At 34.7% G+C, this 21,293-nt stretch overlaps 1 protein-coding gene across 2 annotated transcripts in view; it reads right to left on the reverse strand.

Annotated features, from left to right (window-relative positions):
• TPR (translocated promoter region, nuclear basket protein) overlaps nt 1-21,293 on the reverse strand; it is a 65,837-nt gene that overhangs the window by 26,889 nt on the left and 17,655 nt on the right. For both annotated transcript variants that reach the window (XM_004767970.3, XM_013064215.2), the window contains exons 18-31: nt 20,314-20,476; nt 18,923-19,057; nt 17,896-18,036; nt 16,805-16,970; nt 15,207-15,373; nt 14,083-14,235; nt 13,588-13,704; nt 8,600-8,803; nt 8,312-8,496; nt 7,758-7,905; nt 4,183-4,320; nt 3,744-3,875; nt 2,411-2,541; nt 685-895 (exon numbers count right to left, since the gene is read on the reverse strand). In XM_004767970.3, the coding sequence (XP_004768027.2) occupies nt 685-895; nt 2,411-2,541; nt 3,744-3,875; nt 4,183-4,320; nt 7,758-7,905; nt 8,312-8,496; nt 8,600-8,803; nt 13,588-13,704; nt 14,083-14,235; nt 15,207-15,373; nt 16,805-16,970; nt 17,896-18,036; nt 18,923-19,057; nt 20,314-20,476 (2,191 nt within the window). The remainder of the gene's footprint in view (nt 1-684; nt 896-2,410; nt 2,542-3,743; nt 3,876-4,182; nt 4,321-7,757; nt 7,906-8,311; nt 8,497-8,599; nt 8,804-13,587; nt 13,705-14,082; nt 14,236-15,206; nt 15,374-16,804; nt 16,971-17,895; nt 18,037-18,922; nt 19,058-20,313; nt 20,477-21,293) is intronic.

Consider the following 21,293-nt stretch of genomic DNA (forward strand, 5'->3'; position numbering starts at 1 on the left):
ATATAAAAATGATCTTATTTCTTTGGACAAACACATTACATACATGTTAAGGAAGGCATACTGAAGTACTAATAGCAGTCAACACCAAGGGGTATGAATTTTGGATTTTTAAAATGTATTTTCTTATCTAACAGGTGCTAAATATGTAATTAAGTCAACATACAAGTTTTTTACTTTGGGGAATTAGTTTAGATCCAAAATGTAGTAAGAACTAAGAAATTCTTCTTGATAGGTGGTTAATGTACACTATTGATATAATGCTATGAATAAAGCCTGATTAATTATAAAGAACAATCATTTTTTGGATATATATAATTTTATATAACTCAGCAGTGAGTTACAAGAACTGGTTTGAAAAGGGGCAATATTAAAGACTGGAAAACTGAACTAAAAATACCTAGAATTTACTAAAATTTCTTTATGAACTTACAGTGTAATATGCCTATAACAGGCATATTAAAGGGCAAATCTTAAAACCAAATAAAGATGTCAATATAAACTTAAACTCATGTTCACAATCTAAAGACCAATAATAAAAATAATAAAGAAATAAGACTTTCAGGAATCATTATATATGTGTGTAAAGTATATAAGCCAAAACTGTGTATACCAAAAATTACATATATATATTCATATATATACATATATATATAGAGAGGGAGAGAGAAAATTACTTCAAAATACCTTGTCCTGTTGTGCTTTAAGTTCTTCATATTGAGTCTTGTATCTACGCCCAATCTTCTTGACCTGAGTAATAGTTTTGACTTTTTCTTGGATATCAATTATTTTGGCATCTAAGTCCTTTTGTATGGCTTCCTTTTCACTTCTTACTTTATTTAAGTCTTCCTTTAGACTCTGGATTAAGTTCTGGTTGTTGGTCAAAGATGCATTTGATCTTAACAAAGAAAAAAAATGGGGTAAAGGAGAAAGATAATCATAGGAGACTTTTTTCAAATTTTAAAATCCTTTAATTTATATTACTATATGCTTTAAAATGTTTGGTATTTTAAAATACTAAAACACACACACACTCCAAGAGATAATTCATCAAATGATGAATTTGTGGTCCTTTAGAAAGGTTTTATTCCCTTACTGTAAAGGCATACATGCCCACTTTAAATAAGAGAAAACCTGAGCTACCAGTGGCTAATTAACATGCACAACTTTACACAGTAATCAAATGTTAGTACACAGATTTTAATCTACTTCTCCCTGTAATCAAATCTATACTCTTTCTACCATATTGGGTGTTGAGAAAGTAAGTCAGGCTTTGCAGTCTTTATCACATGTTCCTCCTTTCTTTCAACTTAAAAATGTGAAAATCTTTCTTAGCTTACAGGCTATGCAAAAACAGGCATTTAGGTTATAGTCTGCCAACCCCGTATTCATCATAAACTGAATTTGAGGACAGATGACCTGAATTAAGAGTGTGGGTTTAACAACTAATTGTGACCTTGGGTATGTTTTTGAATCTTAGTTTCCTCATCTCTGAAATTAAGTATTATCTTTCCTACTCAAAATGCCAGACTGTTATAAAAAAAGAAAAGAGAATATAGATGAGAAAAATCCGTAAGTTGTCAAGCTTTACAGAAGTAGGGAATGACATAAACAAATGACATAAAAACTTTAAAAAGGTAAACCAGAAACATCAATTTTAATATTAAATTCCTTAACTTGATTTTTTAAAGCAAGCAGACTCCTGGCTGAGCATGGAGCCCAATGTAGGACCCAATCTCAGGACCTTGGAACCATGACCTGAGCTGAAATCAAGAGTCAGATGCTTAACCGACTTAGCCACCCAGGTGCTCCTGAATTTCATAACTTTTAAAGGACAATAAATAGTTCACTGTAAGTTCATTTAAAGAAACTTTTTTTTTAAGATTATATTTATTTTTTTAAAGATTATATTTATTTGAGAGAGCGAGCGAGCAGGGACAAAGGGCAGAGGGGAAGCAGACTCCTGGCTGAGTAGGAAGCCTGATGAGGACCTTGATCCCAGGACCCTGAGATCATGACCTGAGTCAAAGGCAGACACTTAACTAACTGAGCCACCCAGATGCCACCATTAAAAAAAAATTTCTAAAAAATTATGTTACTACACACTTCCAAATACTCATAAATATACAGTAACCAAGAAGAAAAATCTACTTGCAGAAGTTACTCTATTTAGAAACACTTTAGAATCAAAGGTACAGATTTTTAAAAAATAATCATATATAAAGATATAAAATTAAATTTTGGTTTGCTTGGCTTCATTAGTAAAAAAGGGAAAGCCACATGTAAGGGCTCTACCAAGTTTCATTTTTTCTAAACTCAGGATGCACTTGGAGAGTCAATACATAAAGAGTAGAAATAAACTTGCTTAAGAATTCATATAATAATACACAGTTTAAGGCTTCTTTCCATTTACCTTGCTATTTCAGCTTTAAGTCTCCCAATTTCTTCAGTCAACTGTTGAATACGCTTAGTATGAACTTCCTTTTCAGAAAGGAGCTTCCGATATTCTTCTGTATCTGGATCTTTCTGTTGACTTACTAGATGCTGGAGTAGCAAAAATGTATAATATGGTTTTATGAAACTAATGTGCTATAAAATTAATGTGCTAGTAAAACAACACCATTATCTAATTATGTTTACATAAGATGCCTTCTATACATGGTGATCAAGCACCAAACTACAAAATAAGATTGAAACTTTGGTTTGTTTAGCTAAAAAGCCTAGCCAAAATGGAAAAGGGAAATAAAGTAAATGTCATTATGCATTATTTTTTCACAACTGCAAACAAATATTTCAAAACAGTTACAAAGGAGCCAAATATAATTTCCAGAGAAATTATAAGCCTTTAATATTAAATATTAATATTAAATTTTAATATTAAATATTAAATATCTATTATCACTAAAGTGACATTTATAAGAAAAAAATGTCTATCAATCATTATAATCGAAACAAAAAATATGAAGATAATCCTAAATATAACTGATTCCATTAGCTAAATAAAGCAGTAAAATTTAAGAAATATATCTAGATTTGGGACGATAACCCTCCTTTCTTGATTCTTCAGATTGCTTGTGTGACAAAAATAGGGATAAATGGGCTCTAAAATTTGACAATTCTATACAGGTAATAATAGTCACTATTCTAGACCATTTTCTTTCCCTTTTTAAATTTTTTTTAAAAACAATTTTATTTATTTGACAGAGACACAGTGAGAGAGGGAACACAAGCAGGGCGAGTGGGAGAGGGAGAAGCAAGCTTCCCACTGAGCAGGGAGCCTGATGTGGGGCTCAATCCCAGGATGCTGGGATCATGATCTGAGACAAAGGCAGCCGCTTGAAGACTGAGCTACCCAGGTGCCCCTCTAGCCCATTTTTGAGGTGCCAGGTGGCTACTTTACATTTACTAAATTTTTTGTAAAATGAAAAGTAGCATTATATTTTCATATTTACAAATGAGAAAAACAGGTTCAGAAAGATTAAGGAGCTCTCACAAATCACATAACTAGTATCTGGCAAGGCAGATTTCCAACCTTTTGTTTTAATCTAGAGCTGAAGTTTCTAACATTTCCTGTGAACAAATCTTTTTAAAGCGCTTCAATAAACTAGACAAATCCATTTTATTATGCACAAAAATATTTTAGAAATAAAGGAAAAACACAAATTTGGAATTTAAGGAAATTAGCCATTTCCTAAAAAAAAACTTCCCTTTCACTAATCAACATTTCCATGTTTAACTGCATTTACCTGGTTCCGTGCTTTCCAACGTTTGACATCTTCTTCTAGTAACTTCTTCTCTGCTTGCAACATACCGCTTTTCTCACTCAGCTCGGCATTTGCTTCTTGTAAGGGTAAAATATCTAACTCCAGTTTCCTTACCTGAAAACAGGGCCAGTATTTTTTTTTAACAACTCATGTAAAAACTCTAATATTATTTTTAAAAATTTTTTTTAAGATTTTAATTTATTTATTTGACAGAGACCACAAGTAGACAGAGAGGCAGGCAGAGAGAGCGGGGGAAGCAGGCTCCCCACCAAGCAGAGAGCCCAACGCGGGACTCAATCCCAGGACCCTGAGAACATGACCTGAGCTGAAGGCAGAGGCTTTAACCCACTGAGCCACCGAGGCGCCCCAAAACTCTAATATTATTAAAAATGACTTTGTTCTTGATTAGTAAGCTCCAAACCTTTGCTTGCATCTGCTGTAAATCCTGTTCCAGCCTCTCCTTCTCTTCTCTTAACATCTTATTGGTCTCCATCACTACATTCATTGTTTCAGTTTTCTTCATCAGTTCCTCATGCTGGGCCATTGTTTTTGCAGTTACCTAAAGATTTCAAACACATGTGTACAGCAACATCCAACATTTGGTGAAGACCTATCTTTTCCTACCACTTCTAATCTTCCCTACAAAAAGTAAAAAGGATTTAAATGTCAGCTTTTAAAATGGAAATTTCTGAAAGTTTCCCATGTTTCTTTTTCTGTGATGCAAGCTAATGACAGAGTTTAAACAAATGCAAGAAATTACAGCGACTTAAGTGAAAAGATATAAATCCCACCAACAAATAATCAGTACTAACACTGGGTAAAAATATCAGTCCAGATCTCTATTGATCTTCCCTTATCTATTCTTTTTCTTGGTATACTGAATCTATTAATAGTTTTAAAAATGATGTTCTTTGTCCTCAGTCCCTTCCCCGCCTTGTTCAGAAATTCTTCATTTCATTTGGTTGTTTCATCACTTTGGTTGTAAGCAACTTTCCTGGATATCTGTTCAATTGTGAGGAACTTCTTGTCTGTTCTCACTGGGTATAATTACCTATCGTTTACACATTACTTTATTCCCTCAGCATTTTTAAAGCTATGACTCAGGCCAAAGGACGAAGTTACAGCAACCAATCAAAAAGAGAAACCACGGGGCCCCCTCCCCATTCAACTGGAGCAGTTTTCCATAGGAGTACATTTTCCAGAAACACCTTGTAGACCTCAAAGTACTAGAAAGGAAGCTCCCATTCAAGGGCAAATTTATCTTGAGATACTGTAAATAATACGAATTTTTTGTCCATTTGAAATATATGCTATGCTGTAAGAAATAATCCTGTCAAATGTAACCACTATCCATAAAGTCCAACTTCTGGGATCAGGAAAGTATATTTAAATTGATTCCCATCATAACCAGTGGGACACATCTAACTCAACTGTGAACAGACACATCTCACAACCACCATGCTGCTGATTATGTGGCCTAGGTCTCTTGCCTTGTCCCCCCTTCCTTCTACTACTTCCCTGCCTCTCTCTCTTCCCTACAACAGCTTGGGGTGGCTTGCTAGAGTAAGTGTAAGGGGTTTCGGGTCACAGGCTGTGGGGCTACTGCTGGATTGTGGGGGTGCTCCAGATACACCCAATTTCTTTTTTTAGGTCCGAACTAATGCCTACCCCCTAATGCCACTGTCCTTTCTTCACTTCCCACTACCACCCTTGGCCAAAGCACAGATTGTAATCCCCTCTCTCTCCTCTGAAATTGGCCTTTGGTGAGGAATTCAGGGCTTTGCCTGTATCTTTCCTCCCACCTTAATTGAGGGGTGCTGATTTTCCTTCCTCCTCAAGTGCCTTTGAGTACCATCACCACTCCACTTTCCACGACACTTCCTTGCTTTGGACAGAAGCCATCAGATAAGGTTGGAAAGTCTCTGACTTCCCGTGTTTAGTTTTAGAACAACATTTACTCCCTCTCCGCCAGCCTTGGAATAAATCCTGGGTCCTTAGCCCTGACACCCTCTGGGGTCATCGTTGGCTGATTTGGTTCTTTAGCTCAGGTTTTGATGAAGTGAAAAGAATAGTCACTGGGGGTTCTCAGACTGGCCAGCTCTCAAAGTTCTTGGTGGTTAAACTTGGAGAAAAGCCACAGAAGAAACCTATAAGCACACATGTGTCCTCTGAATGAACTATATTTGCTTTTGCTTTTAAAAATTGAAGAAGTTTTTTAACAGAGTTCTCATTTGGTCATCCCCGTAATCCATTTGAGTCTAGTTTGGAATCTGACAACTAAAACAAAAAGAACCTTGAATTCGGTGCATACTTTGGTTTTGGTGCTGCTGCTTCTCATGGTCCTCAGCAGGGATTAAGAAAGAAAGTGTGCATGGCAGATGCCTAAAATTGGTGGGCCTGATTTCTTGGCAAATTGCTACTTTTTCCCTTTTTCCGTTCAAGACCAGTAAATGTTTAGATGAAGATGCATACTGAAATAAAAGCCATTGCGTTCTAAGGTTTTTTTTTTTCTTTTAAATTTAATGTTTAAGACCAGCTTTTAAGGCAGCAACTATCAAGTCCGAAAAGCAACTGATGTTTCCATTAATCTTTTTCTCGGGGGAAACCTTAGTTCTAATGGTTTAACATCCTGTAAATAAAGTTTAATGTAACAGAATTGCATAAGCAGCCTTTTCATCGACATGCCTGCTTTTAATGTAATAAAAAAAGTATATGTTAACAAAAAAGTTATGGCTCAGCATTGCCATCCTACTTTTTAAAAAAATTGTTTATTTATTTATTTGAAAGAGAGAGAGAGAGAGAAGGAGGATGCATGTACAAGTGGGGGGAGGGGCAGAAAAAGGACGGGGTGGAGAGAGAGCAAGAGACTGACTCTCTGATGAGTCTGACATGGGGCTTGATCCCAGGACCCTGAGATTGTGACCTGAGCTGAAATCGAGAGTTGGTCACTTAACTGACTGAACCGCCAAACGCCCCTTGCTTCAGTATTATTTGATATAACGTGTTACTTTTCGCCTTTTCTGATTTTGTGTAGGTGTTGGTTTTCTCCTAACTTTGTCAGTTGGGTGTTTCCTAATATTTGCCTGAAGGAAAATTAAGTGAATATGCAATCTTTTTAAAAACCCTGTTTCTGCTCTTTTCCCTCCAAATGTTAATGTCACAGAATTGGAGGGTCTGTTTACTTCCATGATGAGATGTTTGAATTGGATTGTTTCCTCAAGATGTAATTCTGAAGCTTTTCATTTCTGTATGAAAACATAAATCCCATAAATCTACTCACTTTCCCCTGGGTTTCAACACTTTTTCTCTAGCAGCCATTCCAAGAGCCATTATAACTCTCATCAGTTAAAAGAAGATAAATGATTCTAGGTCTTAATTTCCTTCCTTCCAGATGTTAAGTTGTATTACTGCATATCCGCAGAATGAGGGCACTGCAATTATAAGCTTTTGGGCAGTAGTGTAGGTTAAGGAGCTGAGCTTGTGCTATGACCATCCATTCACAACCCTTCCTGGTTGATAGTTTTGACTACTTTTTACTCCCTTGCTAAGGAAGAAGTATTCTGTAGCAATTTCTATCTACAACCCTATCCAAGGATAACTACTCAGACATATACGTGACAACATAATAATAAAGATAACTGAAATTTATTAAGTACTCACTATGCACCGGACACATTTCTAAATGCTTCGTATATTTTAACTCAGTTAATCCTTAATATTATTATCATTCCAATATTACAGATGAGGAAATTTAAGAGCAGGGAAATTAATATACCTAAGACACACATCTAATAGTATGAAGCTAGAATTTAAAACCATGTAGTCTGATTGCCACTAGTCTTTTATCATTATGCAGTAATTCACTGTTACAATGTTTTAAATAGTTTATGAGTTTAGGAAAAGCGCTTATTTCAAATTAAATTTTATATCCTAAGAAATAAAAAATGAGCTCTCTTTCGACTTAACAACTGCTCTCTTAAAGCTTAGGATACATACCTGGACTTTCTCTCTTTCAGCATTTAGACTATCCTGCAGTTCCTGCAGCTCTCTTTCTAAAAGTTCAACTCTTTGTCGATAACGCAGACTCTCAACCTGAGCCACCTCAAACCTGGTTTCAGCAATTTCTTTTTCTCGTCGTATAAATCTGTAAGAACATGTAAGATTTTATTTGAATAAAAAAAAAAATGCCAACAACACAGCATTTCAAAACTTAATTTTTAACATGACAAAAACCACTGACTTTAATAACTATTTTTACATCTTTTAATAATGAGGCATTTTAAAATTATAAACAGTGGCTTTACAAATGTGCATCTTTAAATTACTCAAAAGGCATTTAGTTTTTCAAAGAATCCACTCAAATTCTTACTATCAGATTTAACTTAATCATTTCTTTAATTTGGCATATATCTAAACGTCAAAAATGATCACTAAGGGATGGAATGGGCTTTATAAGTAAATAGCTCATAACCCCCACTTCCCTAATATACACATTTATAGTTGCATTACACAGTTGTTGATATACCACAGAGATGAAGCATCGGATTTACCTCAGAATTTCTAAAATTTGTTCTTGAGATTTTCCTTCCTCACTGAGAGATACATTCAAGGGACCTTGTACACCTTCTTTCACAGAGGCAACAACCTTGTCACTTAATTTTTCAATCTGATCATGAAGTAATCTGTTTTGTTTCTCTAGATCTTCACAGCGAGACATACACTTGGCAACTTCATCCTGTAAACAACAGTCTATTATAATAGCAGACTTTCCAGTGTACATTTAAAAACCCCAAACCTTTAAATTTTCCAGAATATTCTATCATGACCTACAGTAATACCTTTAACATTCTCTCTCTTTCCTCCCAAGACGCTTTACACTCCAATAACTGTGATTCTGCTTTCTGGGTTGTTTCTTCCAAATGCTGACGGACTGATGCCATTTTGGAAACCTGCTCCTTGGCAGCTTGCAGAGCTTCAACATCAGCAGCATGTAGCATCAATTCTCTCTCATACTTATTCTGAGCTTCCACAGCTATTTTAGCCTGTAAGAAATTATTCCTCCATTGATACAAGATTAAAAACTCATAAGCCTAGTCAATATTTTCTGAAACGATGTACACTATATTATTTATGATAACAAAAGACAACCTAAATGTACCAAATAGGAGAATAAGTAGAAGTTACACTGCATCTATTTAATGAAATATATACTGTTTACAAGAGACCCATTTTAGACCTAAAGACACCTATAGATTAAGGGAAGGGATAGAGAAACATTTATCATGTAAATGAAGTCAAAAGAAAGCCAAACTTGTATCAGAGAAAATAGATTTTTAACCAAAGACTATAACAAGAGACGAAGATGGGCACTATATCATAATATCCAACAAGAAAATCTAATAATTGTAAATATTTATGCCCCCAACATGGGAGCACCCAAATAAATAAAACAGTAACAATCATAAAGGAACTCATTGATAACAATACAATAATCATAGGGAACTTTAACACCCCACTTACATCAATGGACAGATCATCGAAGCAGAAAATCAATAAGGAAACAATGGCTTTGAAATGAAACACTGGACCAGATGGACTTAACAGATATACTCAGAACATTTCATCCTAAAGCAGCAGAATACACATTCTTTTTGAGTGCACATGGGACATTCTACAGAATAGAATCTTATCACATGCTAAGTCACAAGTCAGGCCTAGACAAATACAAATAGACTGAGATCATACATACCATGCATATTTTCCCACCACAACACTAGGAAACTTGAAGTTAACCTCTAGAAAAAATGTGGAAAGGCCACAAGTACATGCAGGTTAAAGAGTATACTACTAAAGAATGAGTGGATCAACCAGGAAATTAAAGAAATTTAAAAATACATGGGAACAAGTGAAAATGAAAATACGATGGTCTAAAACCTTTGGGAGGCAGCAAAAGTGGTCCTAAGAAGGAAGTATATAATAAAAATACTGGCTTACCTCAAGAAGCAAGAAAAATCTCATATATGCAACCTAACCCTAAACCTAAATGATCTAGAAAAAGAACAACAAATGAAACCTAAAGCCAGCAGAAACAAGGAAATAATTAAGATTGGAGCAGAAATAAATCACATAGAAACAAATAAACAAAAAACCCCAGTAGGACAGATAAATGAAATCAAGAAGTAATTCTTTAAAAGATTAATAAAATTAATAAACCCTTAGCCAGACCTGTCAAAAAGAAAAGAGAAAGGACCTAAATAAATAAAATCATGAATGAGAGATATTACAACCAACACCACAGAAATACAAACTGTAAGAGAATATTACGAAAAATTACATGCCAAGAAATTAGGCAATATGGAAGGAATGGATGCATTCCTAGACACATATAAACTACCCAAAGTGAAACAGGAAGAAATAAAAAAGTTGAACAGACCCATTAACCACCAAAGAAATTGAATCAGTAATCAAAAATCTCCAAACAAAAATGTCTAGCCAGATGGCTCCCAGGGGAATTCGATCACACATTTGAAGAAGACTTAATACCTATGTACCAAAAAACAGAATAGCAAATACCAAAAATATAGAAATGGAAGTAAAACACCCAAATTCATTCTATGAGGCCAGCATTATCCTGAATCCAAAACCAGACAAAGACCCCACTAAAAAGGAGAATTATAAGCCAACACCACTGATGAACACTGATGCAAAAATTCTCAACAAAGTAATAGCAAATTGAATCCAACAGTACATTAAAAGAACCATTCACCACAATCAAGTGGGATTTATTCCTGGGTGGCAGTGGTGGTTCAGTATTTGCAAATCAATCAAAATGATACACCACATTAACAAAAAAGGGTTAAGAGCCATATGAACCTCTCAATAGATGTGGAAAAAGCATCTGACAAAGTATGACATCTATTCATAAAAGTAGGGATAGAAGGAACAACAAATCCCTCAACACAGGAGGGATAGAAGGAACATACCTCAATATAATAAAGGCCATCTATGAAAAACCCACAGCTAATATCACCCTCAATAGGAAAACCTGACAGCTTTTCCTCTATGGTCAGGAACAACACAAGGATGTCCACTCTCACCACTGTTATTTAACACAGTACTGAAGTCCTAGTCTCAGCAATCATACAACAAAAAGAAAGAGAAAGCGTCCAGAGTCCAGGAAGAAGTCAAAATTTCACTATCCTCAGATGACATGATAAACTCTATCAAAAAATTGCTAGAACTGATACATGAATTCAGTAAAATCATAGGACACAAAATCAACATACAGAAATCCACTGCATTTTTATACAATAATAAAGCCTCAGAAAGAGAAATCAAGGAGATCAATCCCATTTACAATTGCACCAAAGACCATAAGACACTTAGGAATAAATCTAACCAAAGAGATAAACGATCTGTACTCTGAAAACTATGTAACACTGATGAAAGAAATTAAAGATAACACAAAGAAAAAGAAAGACATTTCATGCTCATGGATTGGAAGAATAAGTATTGTTAAAATGTCTATCCTACCCAAAGGAGTGTACACATTTAATGAACTCTCTATCAAAATACCATCATTTTCAGAGACCTAGAACAACGAATCCTAAAATGTGTATGGAGCCACAAAAGACCCTGAATAACCAAAGCAACCTTGAAAAAAGAAAAGCAAAGCTGGAGGCATTACAATTCCAGATTTCAAGCTGTACTGCAAAGTTGTAGTCACCAAGACAGGATGATAATGGAACAAAAACAGACACATAAATCAATAGAACAGAACAGAGAACAGAGGAATGAACCCACAACTAAGAAAGAACATCCTATGGAAAAAGACCCTTCAAAAAATGATGTTGGGAAAACTGGACGGCCACAAGCAGAAGCAGCAGAAGAATGCAACTAGACCACTTTCTTACACCATACACAAATATACTCAAAATGGATTAAAGACCTAAATGTGAGACAGGAACCATCAAAATCCTCAAGGAGAACAAAGGCAGTAACCTTTCTGGCACTGGCTGTCCCAACTTCTTATTAGATAGGTCTCCTAAGACAATAGAAACAAAAGCAAAAATAAACTTTTGGGACTTTATCAAAATAAGCTTCGGCACAGCAAAAGAAACTAAACTAAAAGTCAACCTATGGAACAGGAGAAGGTATTTGCAAATGACATATCTGATAAAGATTAGTATCTAAAATACGTAAAGAACATGTCAAATCCAATACCCCAAAAACAAACGATCCAGTTAAAAATGGGCTTATGACATAATGAACAGACATTTTTCCAAGACATACAGATGGTTAACAGACACATGAAAAGATTCCCAATATCACTCTCATTGTTAGGGAAATAAAATCAAAATTACAACGAAGATATCACATCACACTTATCAGAATGGCTAAAATGAACAATACACGAAACAACAGATGTTGGCAAAGATGTGGAGAAAGAGGATCACTGTTACATTACTGGCAGGAATACAAACTGGTGTAGCCACTCTGGAAAACAGTATGGAAGTTCCTCAAAAAGTTAAAAATAGAACTGCCCTACAATCCAGCAAATTGTACTACTAGTTATTTATCCAAAAGATAAAAGAATACTGATTTGAAGGGACACTTGCACCCCAATGTTTATAGCAACATTATCAATAATACCAGTATTATGGAAAGAGCCCAAATGTTCACTGACTGATGAAAGGATAAAGAAGATATGGTATACATATAATGGAATATTACTCAGTCATAAAAAAGAATGAAATCTTGCTATTCGCAACATTCTGGACAGTATTGTGCTAAAAGAAACAGGTCAGAGAAGGACATATACCATATGATCTCACTCATGTGTGGAATTTAAGGAAAAAAACCAACAGAACATGGGGAAAAAAAAAAAAGGCAAACCAAGAAACAGACTCTTAACTATAGAGAACTGAGGGTTACTGAAGGGAAGGTGGGTGGGGGGATAGGTTAAATAGGTGATGGGAATAAAGGAAGGAACTTGTGAGGAACACTGGGTGTTGTATATAAGTGATAACCCCCTAAATTCTACACCTGAAAATAGTATTACACTGTATGTTAACCTACTGGAATTTTTTTAAAAATTGGAGAAAAAGAACCTTCACCACAAAAACAAAGAAGAAATATTAAAGAACTGTTCAAAACGAAACTTATGAAGACTATGTAGCAATCTGGAGGAGGTTTTATGAAATAAAGGCTAAGTATAACTCAGATATGTAAAAATACACGTGCATACATGCATACAAATTAAAAGTCAACAAAGGGAAATAATAATTTATTTTAATATTGAATTATGGATACATTCATTTTAATTTCCAACATTATTACATTTGGCAATAAATCAAGAATAATTCATTTTCGTCTAATTACTTTGAAGTACATTCCTCTATATTCAATTTTTAAATTAATCTTTGTACATACACATACACACACACACACCCTATATACAAGTAAGCAATAAATGTGACAACCACCATTTTGAACCCCCCCAAAAAATCTGTCATATACTACCCAACTTAAAAATGAGAACATTATTAATCTCCTTACTTGTCTTCCTTTCCCATTCTATCTCAGTTTTATTCTCACTCGTATTTTTATATTTTTTCCCCATTTGTGAAGACTGATTTGCGATTCTTGCACTATTTACTTTTAGCCTTCACTTTTCAGCTGATCTTCACCCAAATTCCACAACAGTGTAAATAACTTTGCATTTCTCTGAGGTTCGCCCATCCCCAAGATGTATTAATAAACTCCAAGAACCGTTCCCTCGGATCAAATCTCATTTATCAATAACTGGCTCCAAATCAGCACTTACCTGTTCCTGACAGTCACGTCTGGCTTGCTGCTCATTATTCAAAGCTGTGCCAGCTCTCTGAAGAGCTTCTTGTACTTCACTCTGAACACTGTTGAGTGTTTTCTTTAACTCCGATAACTAAACCAGGAGAACATTAAAACCAGAGTTAACTACAAACTTATTTTATAGTAAAGACAGATTTAAAATATCAAACTAGTCCAAAGGGAGTTCTTATTAAATTTAAAAGGTAACTTCATATTATCTGCACAAACTTTACAGGTCTATATTCACTAAAATACCAATGCTTGGACAGAGGCTTCTAAAAAGCAGCATTGATACCTACTACCATAAAGCAGTCTAAAATTCTTAAAAGAAAACACATACAGACCTAAAGAGCAGAGTAATGCACGAAACTATTATTAAATGTGTTTAATCAGTATCTGCTGAGATGATACTAATGAGCTATTCAAATTCTTACACACACAAAGGACTGATATGGTTAATAAACCAATTTACCTGTTGTTCCATGCTCTCTATGGCTTTTCTCTTGTCATCCTGAAGTTCCTGCTTTTCCTTCTCTACTTCCATCAACTTCTTTTCCAACTGTGTCTGAAACTCAGCTGACTCTTTTAAACGAACTTCAATATTCTTACGTACTTCTTCTGTCACCTTTAGCAACACCCAAATAATAGGATACAAAAATTATATATATTTAAAATTAGAGTTTCTCTAAGTCTAAACCAAGTTTGAGAAGTACTAAAAATCAACATTTGCCTTGTATTAAAAAAAAAATCATCAACGCTGAACAAAGAGTTTAAAAACAGCATTTAAAATCTTAAGTTACCACTTAACTAGGCTACTGGTCATTTTTCTTTTGAAGTGAAATTTCCATTTCCCCATTTCTCTCTCAATCCTCATATCCACTTGCCGCCAAATCTGTCCATTCTACCACTGAAAGGTTTTCTTCCCCACATATCTTGATTTTCATGATGCTAAGCATCAAAGAATCTTTTAAAACTGTGACTCTAGACCACTACAATAGCCACTGAAACAAACTCTATCCTCCAATCTACTACACATTAAGCTAACTAAAACAAATTCTGATTATAACGTGTTGAAAGAAATCAAGAGCTCTTAATAATCTAACAGAATACAATTTAATATGATGTTCAAAACCTTTCCAACTTGGTACTTGGTATATTTAGAATTCTATTTCTCTTTGTTTCACTTCACAGAGTCAATATGCTAGCCAACCTGTTCTCATCTGAAGTCTTTTTACTTGACTGAGGGTTCCTACTATATGGAATAGTCTTCTACCTTTGAATATCCAAATGATACTGTCAAGGCTGTGAACAAATGCCGTCTCTCTTGTGAAGTCATGCAGGAGACCACTTCCTTCCCATTCACACTAACATCTGATCTGAACCTTTCTTACAGCAATTATACTCTTCTTTGTTTTATGAATTTTGTGGGTTTTGTTTTGTTTTATCTGGCTTATTAGACATAAGTACTTTTAAGGTATAAGAGGTAAACACAATGATGTCACTTGAACTCACATTTACTACAGTGCTTACCCACAACAAGCTCCTAATTTACAAAATGTTAAGTGCCTTCAAAATGAATTTAAAAATTGTATATACCTGTTTTTCCTTGTTAAGAGATTCTTCTAAACTAGTAACCATTGCACGATACTGTTCCACATTACTAGTACTTGTTTTGAGTCTCTCCTTCAAATCATTCACCTGCTCTTCCGCCTGCCTTAGCTGACTCAGAAGATCATCCACATCTTCTTTGCTGGTAGGCTGACCTAAAAGATTTAAGAGCTTTCTTACAATTAACATTTTAAATGACATTAGAGACATTCTTTTGTCTAAGAATTAGTGAAATTAGGATTTCGGCTCAAATGAGGAAGGATTTATTTTAAAAGTATATTTCAACCTATGCTAAATACCAAAATAAAAACAAGTATTTTGCCAGGGTATTGTTATTCTTCTTCAAAATATCAAATATTTGAAATCTGCTATTACAAATATTAAAAAGATATTTAAATGAGAAGAATACTAAATATTTGCACTAAACTGAGATACTTGAAGATACTACCAGGTTTTTAATTTATTATTCAAACACTGCTTACTCTAAAACACTAAACACTTAAATCATTCAGTCCAATTTTCATTCTAAAATCCATGGGAAAGGAAGAAATTGCAGACTGAAAAGGATGTTTGCTTATCATATATCTATAAGAAAGCACTACTGACTATTGAAAAACTATATATCCACTATATCTATATATATTATGTACATATATTTACATAGACAAACACATATATATCATATCTTCTTTTAAGATTACCTGGACTAAAGGCCTTGCATTTGAAATTGTGTATTCATAAAGATAAGCGTAAGCTAATGAAACAAATCTTTAAACTAAGACTATCAAAGAACAATGATTATGAATACTACTCTAAAAGAGACCAAACAAATCAATTATTTCTGTAAATGAGCCTTATTATGGTTTTAACAAGGGAGAATGAAGAATTTAAGTATTAACTCTCCTCAAGAGGAAACATTTTTAAAGTATCAATAAATGGGGGCGCCTGGGTGGCTCAGTAGGTTAAGCCGCCTTCAGCTCAGGTCATGATCTCAGGGTCCTGGGATCGCGTCCTGCATCGGGATCTCTGCTTAGCAGGGAATCTGCTTCCCTCTATCTCTCTCTCTCTCTGCCTGCCTCTCCGTCTACTTGTGATCTCTCTCTCTCTCTCTCTGTCAAATAAATAAATAAATAAAATCTTAAAAAAAAAAAACTATCAATAAATGGTTTCAACAACTGGAAAACTAGAGCATACCTTGGTCAGGTGCCATATAGAATTATTCTGAATCTTGTAAGTCTGCAAATTTACTAATTTAAGCCTAAAACTAAGCTTTACTATATGAGAATAAAAGTTTTTTTTTTCTCTTTTGCTACTATCCACAAAAAATAGGCTATTTACAAGGTATGTTACCAGCCTAAAAAAGTACTTTACTGGGATGCCTCTGGCTCAGGTCCTAATCCCAGAGTCCTGGGATCAAGCCCTGAGTGACGCTCCCTGTTCACCAGTCTGCTTCTCCCTCTCCGTCTGCCCCTCTCTCCTGCTGGTACTCCCTCTCTCTCTAGCTTGCTCTCTCTCGAATAAATAAAATCCTTAAAAAAAAAAGGAAAAAAGTAATTTACTATCAGCCTACTTAATTATTGATTTACCTTTACCAGTTCTCTGTGAGGACTGAGAAGCAAGCTGTACTTCCATATTACTGAGATGTTGTTTCAATGTAGCAATTTCCTTTTGAGCATTTTTTAATAATTCTTTTGTGTTAAGATGAAGATTTGTCTCAGTATCTAGCTGTCTCTTTGTATCTAAAAGTTGAACCTAAAAAGAAAAATACATTAATCCTGCAAATACTATCTTTAGGTTCTTAAGTAATCAGAGGTTCACATTATCTTTTTATAATACTTTAAACTCTGGCCCAGATAGAATAATATAAACCAAATCTGAAATAACTGGAAAAAAAAATTGTGTGATACCTGACAGGAAACAAAGCAGTAAGCCCCACAAATTCCCTAGCTTCCTGACTTAGGAAGGTCCAGGCTTTAACACAGGGAAATCAGGGAAATAAGGCAGAGGCCAGCAGACTCCTTGAATTGAGGACATGTAACTGAGAGTACAGGAAGAATAAATTAGAGCAAATTCCTCAGACAGACTTCTACAGAGAGCTGCACTAGGTAGAGTACCCTGGACATTTGCAGTGGATCCCTCTTGAATAGTCAGCAAAATAGTCATCAGTGTATACATGTGAAATTATCCTAGACAGGGTTAAGAATCACCCAAAGGGACTAGAGTAAAGAGTGTCTGGTGCTCATAGCAAGTTAGGAATAATGCCCGTTACCAGCAGCCAGACTGAAAACACACAATTCATTGGACACTGGGACGAGTATTCAGGAAGGTCTCAGCTTAACAGTAGAGAATAATTAGTTAGAGACTGAGCGCTGCTTTGGGCCTACCTAATAAATCATAAAAAGTAACACTCAAGAGAATCAAACTATTTTCAATTACTGCATCCCAGAACAAAACCCAAGATTTACAGGATTATAAAAATATCTAGCAATTAAGAGGATAAAACTTACAATGTATGGAACCCCAAAATTACTAGGCACACAAAGGCAAGAAAAACTTAACAGCTTGAAAGAAGTCTCTCTAAAACCATGATTCAACAAGAGATGGCAGTGTACCTACATACCAGCTTCACTTCTGGAAATAAACAACTTACGGATATTCGTATACTAAATTGACTCACATCTAGATTTCTAGTAAGTGTATGCCTTTGCTCCACCTCATTTTCCAGCTTCTTCTTTAGATGAGATATCTCATGTTCCAGTTTTTCTATCTGGCTACTAAGCCTTTGTTTGGTTTCTGTTTCAGATCGCTCTAATATTCCCTAAGGTAAAAAAAGATTTTGATTATGCTTAAGAAAAAAGTTAAAAAGCAATGCAAAGAAAATTAAAGGCTACAGAGCATTACGGGATTACAACCCACTTCTACATGAAGAACTTAAAATCTAGAATATTTACCAAGAGTCTTTTGACATTTTTCATACTACAGTATCTGTTTAGGGGTCCTGGGTGGTTCAGTCAGTTAAGCGCCTGCCTTTGGCTCAGGTCATGATCCCTGAGTCCTAGGACTGGGCCCTGCATTGGATACTCCCTGTTCAGCAGGAAGTTTGCTTCTCCCTCTGCCCCTCACCCTGCTCTTGTGCTCTCTCGCTCCCAAATAAATAAATAAATAAAATCTTTAAAAATATATATCTATTTAATAAAGAAAAAAAGAAATATAATAGTCACTCAGATTTCCTGAAGTTTTAAAAGAATTAACCTTTTTAAAAAAATTTTATTTATTTGTCAGAGAGACAGAGAGCACAAGCAGGGGGGAGCAGCAGGCAGAGAGAGAAGCAGGCTCCCTGCTGAGCAAGGAGCCTGACATGGGACTTGATTCTAGGACCCCAGGATCATGACCTGAGGTGAAGACAAACACTTAACCAACTGAGCCACCCAGGCATCTCTAAAAGAATTGATCTTATAAATAATTAAACTACATAGAACTCTGTAAATATAGATTTGAAGAGGAAAACTGCCAAACGCAGTTTCAATCATCTGTTTAAAGGTTTTATTTAGAATATTGACATGCCCTAATAAATCTCAAAACTCAATTATCATCATAATGCATGACAAAAGTAACAGAAAAGTTTTCTAATTAAGAACCCAAGAGGATTCAATGTTAAATTTAACATCAAGAATTTTTTTCTTGAGATATTTTTATTTGGTTACCTGAATTGTTTGCAGATTAGTCAGCAGCAAGTTTTGCCCTCTTTGTTCAGCTAATAAAGACTCTCTCTGCTGAGAAAGACGGACTTCTGACAATTTAAGCATTTCCTTTTCCTTTTTCAAGTTTTCTGCTCTTACCTTGAGGTAAATACAAGTAAAAGAAAAAAATGCTGGAAATAACGTGTCATATGCAATAATACCATTATAAAATTAAAAAGAATCTTCACTACTGTTTATTTCTTAATGTTAATTAGAGACAAGATCATCTCTTCATTATACAAGGATTTATAATTCTTTGAAGTTTCATGTATTGAAATATGAAGCAAAAGTTATTGGGACTATCAATAGATCAAAGGAAAAAAATCTTGTAATTACCACAGATATTTATGATTTCTCTGCTCTTAACCAATCAGATATTAAAACAAACCCAAAACCCTAAAACATCAAAGTAAAAGAAACATAATTGCAAAATTTTGCTACAGTCATACCTACATACTACTAAATTATGCATTTTGAATCCAAGTTTGGTTTCTAAGTACCTGTTTGAGAGTGCTGACTACTTTATTCCAACTTTTTTTTCCCTCACAAAGAGTACAATCAGATTCTCAGATTTGGCAGGCTGCTCTGAAAATCAGTATCCTCAAAGTATTCACATTTATATAATAAATCATAAATAAGCAATCATAAAACTTCCTCCACTGGTTTGAAAAAGTGATGCCTCCATTCCCCACAAATGAGTGTGAGTACATTAACAATGAAAGAATGTAGACAACAGAATTAGAAAACCTAGATTTAAGTCCCAACCAATCCATCTTTCGCTATCCTAAACAGGAAATCACTTAACTTTTGGGAGTTTCTCCACAGGTAAAATGGGAGACAACTGTACCTTGCTCACAAGTAATGGTCAAAAAGTTGGGAGATAATTTTATGAGAAAGTAAAACGTTATATAAAAATTCATCAAGAATCCAGTACTTAATTGAAAGTACTGTCAATTTCTAACGGGCATTTGTATTCATGTGGAAATTCAGAAATAGAATTTAATGCTAATAAAATTTTTATACTGTCCTTTATCAGAAATGAGCGAGAATGAATGAAATACTCACTTGTTTTTGCTGTAACTGGAGAAATGGCAACTTACAAATTTAATATGAAATGGAAGACTCGTAAGGAAGTCTTAATCCAAAAAATCAAACTTTTCCCAGTTTAGTTTTAATAGAAACAGTCACCGGATTAATGCACAACTGGATATCTGGAAACTATGTAATAAGGACTCGAAATTCACAAACCTCTCCAACATCTGTATCATGTCAACCAGTAAAATCAAAGCAATAACTAAAAAACAAATGTCAAATGAAATTTATAATGCAAGTCAGATGAGGGAAATTGGTCTCACTTCCGCAACAGCTAGTTTTTCATTTGCTCCTCTCAAATCCTGTGTCATTGTATTGATGATCTGTTCCTGCTTCTGAGTTGTTGCAGTGAGTTTCTGATTTCTCTCATGTAGGGATGTGATTTCTCGACGATATCCTTCAACGTTATCTTGTAGCATTTCATAACTTATGAGAGAAAAAAATTTCTATAAGCAACTAAAATAGTATATCCTAGGTTAGTTCCTTAAAGGACTTCACAACAGCTAAATTTCACATGAGTAACAATATGAGGGGTGCCTGGCTGGCTCAGTCTGTTAAGTGTCTGCCTTTGGCTCAGGTCATGATCCCAGGGTCCTGGGACGGAACTCCTTGCTTGGCAGGGAGTCTGTTTCTTCCTCTCCCTCCATCCCTCCCCCTCTGCTCATGCTCTATCTCTCACTTTCTCTAATAAATAAATAAAATCTTCAAAAAAATTTTTTAAGCCAATATGGAAAAGAGTAGTTTATCATAATGTAAAATCTTCACCTCCAAATTTAATAGTTAAATTTAAACTCTGAATAAGCTTTAAAACTTTAAATTCTACTTTCATGCTGAATTAACTTTTTAAGCTAATGCATTTATAAGAACTTTAATCACATTCAAAATAATGCCAATATAATGTTGATATATCAAATATCCACCATGATACAGTATGCAATTTAAGGTATTTATGAATGGTTAGAGAGGGAGCATGGAGATCCTTTTAGCCTCTCTAATTCTTCTTAATTTCTTACGTTTCTTGAAAGCTTACAAAATGGCTGGCTACAGCTATCAGCATAGAAAAAAGAAGGTGCTTTTACTTGGGGTATCAAATTGTTGGAGTGTATGGAGGAAAACTACCTGCCACACCCTTATAAAAACATTGTTTTTTAACCTGTAGTATATCTAGGAAAAATTTTGTCCTAACCTGCTAAACTAATAAGTATTTAATGGATCTATTAATAACTATAAAATGAGATTTACT

Source organism: Mustela putorius, unplaced genomic scaffold, assembly GCF_011764305.1.
Source record: "Mustela putorius furo isolate JIRA1106 unplaced genomic scaffold, ASM1176430v1.1 tig00537335_pilon_pilon_pilon, whole genome shotgun sequence".
NCBI classification, from domain to species: Eukaryota; Metazoa; Chordata; class Mammalia; order Carnivora; family Mustelidae; genus Mustela; species Mustela putorius.